At 36.1% G+C, this 4820-nt stretch overlaps 1 protein-coding gene across 1 annotated transcript in view; it reads right to left on the bottom strand.

The window, feature by feature from the left end:
• LOC135215943 (tetranectin-like) overlaps positions 1-3678 on the bottom strand; it is a 13404-nt gene extending 9726 nt beyond the window's left edge. Inside the window, exons 1-2 of the mRNA XM_064250898.1 lie at positions 3646-3678; positions 588-612 (exon numbers count right to left, since the gene is read on the bottom strand). Of these exons, the coding sequence (XP_064106968.1) occupies positions 588-612; positions 3646-3678 (58 nt within the window). The remainder of the gene's footprint in view (positions 1-587; positions 613-3645) is intronic.
• Positions 3679-4820: the final 1142 nt, after the last annotated feature.

Raw genomic sequence — 4820 nt, 5'->3', positions numbered from 1 at the left:
AATTGAGGATAAAATACATTATCTAACGTCGTCGAGTTTAAGTGAATGAGAATCATTATCACGTATCATACTGTAAATAAGGATGAACTTATCTCCTCTATGGTTCTTATCCTGAGAAGTACCAGGTGCACTTCACCTGTAATTTTGTCAGACTTTAAAATGGCCCATCTGTAAACAGTTACCGATTTTCTGCTTGTTTGTAGGCAAAAATTAAAGTTCTTCGATTGACGAATTATAGTCTACTGGTAGCAGGAGGTCTTGCTCATATCCAGCTACAGATATGTCAGTACTTAAAAACTAATGTCATTTAAATACAAAGAACAAAAGGCTTCTTGATTCATGAAATTTCCTTGACTTTTGATAGTCAGTTACATAAAACGAATTATACTGCAAATAAAAAGATCACCAGTAGACTTGGTCGTATGGATTATGATATCTATCTTTCTTCTATAATAATAAAATCCGATTGGATCTTTCTTGTTCGTCTGGCCCGGGTGGGCCCGGTGTAGGTAGGGGAGACATCACACTTCCACAACGCAGCGTAGCGCGCACCATCAAGCTCGTGTTGGTACAATAAGATATGTTACCGACATCCACAAACGCCATTATTGCCTATGAAATAAAATTCACATTAGTATATTAAAGTATACTTCACCATCACAGCAAATAAATGGTATCGAAATATAAAGATACGCAAAAACCTGGCCAAATCATTTGCATGTTCTACATCTATCAGGAAAATAACCTTTAGTAACGGAGATATGATGAAGAGTGAAATTTCCGTCCTAAGATACGTTGCATTGTATCATCAATAAAGGTGAATCAAAAATCATCGAAAGAAACTGCAGAACATTTGGACTGATACAGAGCTTATATTCGCATTTCTCTGACTGAATTACCGTTGCATTTCGCAGTAAAGGCAAAGAAAATTTAAGCGAAAAAACCTATGAAAATTAATTTTACATATCCAAAATACTATTTACACACACACACACACACACACACACACACACACACACACATATATATATATATATATATATATATATATATATATATATATATATATATATATATATATATATATATATATATATATATATCACACACACACACACACACTATATATATATATATATATATATATATATATATATATATATATATATATATATATGTGTGTGTGTGTGTGTGTACACACACACACACACACACATATATATATATATATATATATATATATATATATATGTGTGTGTGTGTGTGTGTGTGTGTGTGTGAGTGTGTGTGTGCGTGTGAGAATATTCATATATATAGTATATGAGAGAGTGGTCATTAAATATTTAGGTCATTACTCGAAAATATTGTCCAAGTTCTTAAATCTTTGTAACTAAAATACTCCAAAAGCCAGAAATAATTAGTCAATGTTCGATGAGCGAAACAAATGCTAAGGAAATAAGGTGAGAGAAATATTTTGAAAAGCGATATTTTCAAAATAACCTCTCACCTGAAATCAGCCCAGATTTTGCTATGGATTGTCTTGTAGTTTTCCCAGGTATGTTCTTGGCTGCTCTATTTGAATATGCCAGAGAAGCTTAGCTGTTTTTGGCTTCTAGGTTTTCTCAAGGAAAATTACCGCAGTGGGTGCATTGCATAAGGCTTCCGAGAGATAGATGATGATAAATCCCCACGTTCTTCCTCTGTGGTTAGATGCTTGCTTGACTAACCATCCCATTAATCTCTCTGAAATATTCCACAGCCTGGATGTTATTTATGTCTGGGAAAGACTCTCTAAAGCTTGAAAAATTACATGATTTTCCTTCCGTGTGGCCTAAAATGTTTCCTGTCGATGAAATGACTCCTCTTGCAGGATTACCATCGCCCCAATTCAAGATATTTATATAGTTTCATCAGTGCCGAAAATGTATTTATACTGCATTTGAATGTTATTCTCGTTTCCCAAGCTGGAAGTAGTTACAAATTTTACATAGTTGTCTTTTTTAATAAATGCACGCTGAGTCCTAATGCCAGTGGATTCGTTACGAATCATTTGAATGAATCATATATGAATTAAGGACACATCAATAAGCAAGAGTGAAAATATTTCTTTTAAAATATTAGTTCCAGAAATCATTTCCTTCTTGAGAATTTTTAAGATCATTATAATATGACTTGAGAGTATCGGTACATAACTATCCCACAGAAACTGATAAACGGGTTGACTGGGTTCCCATTACAAATACTTATGAGAACTTTAGGTACAGCAGGGACTACATTTGATATTTTACAAATATTTGCTCCGTAGAACCATTTTTTGAGTTACCTGCTCTGATTTCTCTCAGTCGTTGAAATCTCACCAAGAGACTTTTAGGACACCTACAATTTGATTTGTACTCACTCACCTATAGAAATTCTTTATGGCTTTGTATCACTTTTGTCTCCTTTTTCACACAAGACTGTAATCTAGAATCTATTCTTTTCCGTGTCAGTTTTGACTTTTTGAAGGACTATAAGGTGTTTGACTGAGTTTAAACTGTCGCCAGTGTTAGAAATAGTAAACTGATTAGTCATATGACATCGTAGTTTCCTTGGAAGGATAGAGATTTTGGGCCCAAATGCAGAAGCATAAGTAATCTCATTATTGTTTAGTTGAGGCAGAAAGCTGTTTACCGTAATTCACATATCGACTGTTGTCGATATGTCTTTTGCAGAGGATTAGTATGGCTCAGTCACAGGAATTAAAAGCATAATTCGTTACTTCTAGAGACTGTAATGCAGAGCACAGTGAGTTGCTATATTCAAATTCCACAGATCACCATGGCCGGTCAACTCTTGAGTTCTGTGTATCCTTCGATTTTGTCCAGATAATTGAGAAATTAACTCTCATTTCCGGTAATCATAGTTTAGACCTCATATTCATACATGCTCCAGCTGTAATAAAGTCCAAGGTCGGTAAATATATAGGTACTTCTAATCATTGCGCCATTGAGATGGACATATCTGCGAGCCAGTACATTCCTAATTCCAGTATTGGAAAAATGGTCAGGTTGAAATCCAGACCCATTTAGGATCGCATCATTGAAGCTTGTCAAGCACTTCATATCTCAAATGCTGATCCCAAGAAGAATTTGAATGAAATGGTGATGGCTATTTAGGACAAATGACCAACAATGGTTTTATGATACATGTAGACGAGCCTACCATGACAAAGAGACAGATTCAACGCATCTAGACGAAATCATTCAAATGAAAATGACACAGTTTTTATTGAGTCTCACCACGCTCTGAATAGAACGTACCACTCTGCCGAGAGAAATTACAATAATTCCTTGAAGAGGAAACTTAAAGGAATTACTCAGCCTTATTTGTGGTGGGCCAAATTTGCATCATCTATCTTTGGATCATGCTCGTCTTCCATTCTACCACTACTAACAGATAATGGTGGATTGGTTACTGGCCCTACGGAAAAGGCTGACTCGCTTCATCAAACTTTTGAAGCTAAGCAATCAGCTGAACCTCCTCTTAAAAAAATTGCATTTTGTTCCAAGAATGTTAAGAATATTATGGATAATCTTGATAGCTGGGATGGAGAAGACCCTGATGGTTTTGTAGGGCCCCACGCACACCTACACACCTCCATCTTACTTGGCCAGCTAATCTCTTCACAACAAACATCATGGCGCACTAAATGCAAGTATACAAGAAACAGAGCATATGTCACGCATCTTTTGTACATATATTTTCATTCATATTGTTATATTAAACATATATTTATTACCATATACATCAATAATATGTTAAACATATTGCTATTACCACAATATCAGCATTTCAGTCATATGTACCATAGCTTCAGTTGTGGCTTGTACATCAATTTATATACATCTCTCCATCCTTCAACAAACATTAGTGATTGTTTTGCAACCTCGGTTTTGTTCCCCTTGAAAGAGCTACTGACCTGTCTGTTTGTTGTCCAAATAAATCAATAAGTTTGTAGATGTAGCTTCTTACCCGTGCGTTCACTACACTGGTAACCACGGAAATGACCAGCCAAGCAAGCCCCAAAAATGCTAGCTTCTCCAGTGATAATATTGCCACCACTTCCTTACTTCTGCCCCCAGTTCACGCAGCACGACCCAGAAGCTTGTTTCTTCATGGTGGAGGCCATTCGTTGATCAAAGAAAATTACCTGGAAAACAAAATTGTTCAGTATGCTGATGATGCAGTACTTGCAGATGGAGTAAAGTCTCCACTTTTGAGAATTGGAGCTGCCCTCAGCCTACATCGGGAGATATTCTGGATCAGGGAATGGTGTAGTCGATGGAGTATGAGGCTGAAATGCAGTAAAACGAAAACACTATTGATTAGCAGATCTCATACAAATTTTTCACCCTATCCTTCCTTTCAGGCGGATGGAACTTTGCTGAACGAATCTGAAGCTTTGACTATTCTAGGTGAAATTGGAACTCCAGAAGTTCAAGCGAAGGTGTAGTACATTACTGCCCTCAATCTATTCACCATGCATCTTAATACCTTTAATACATTTATTGATTTATTTTGTTTCTTTTTTAATAAGTGGGGTCTCATCTTTCTGTATTTCCCTTTACCTCGTCTTCTTCCTAATGAAGGCCATATTCTTTGTAAGCTTGAATTTAAAGTAAATGGCACCAAGAAATTAAGGGAGAAAACAAGTGAGGTCAATGAAATAATGGGCATAATACAGACCACCAGTATCACAGAAACAAATAACTTGACATATGCAGGAGCAAGATTAGTAGCAGAACTGATGGGAATTCGAACACCAACACCACCAGCACAAC

Source organism: Macrobrachium nipponense, chromosome 5 (genome assembly GCF_015104395.2).
Source record: "Macrobrachium nipponense isolate FS-2020 chromosome 5, ASM1510439v2, whole genome shotgun sequence".
NCBI classification, from domain to species: Eukaryota; Metazoa; Arthropoda; class Malacostraca; order Decapoda; family Palaemonidae; genus Macrobrachium; species Macrobrachium nipponense.
Note: the sequence above shows the minus strand (reverse complement) of the source record. Positions and strands in the feature narration are given on the sequence as shown.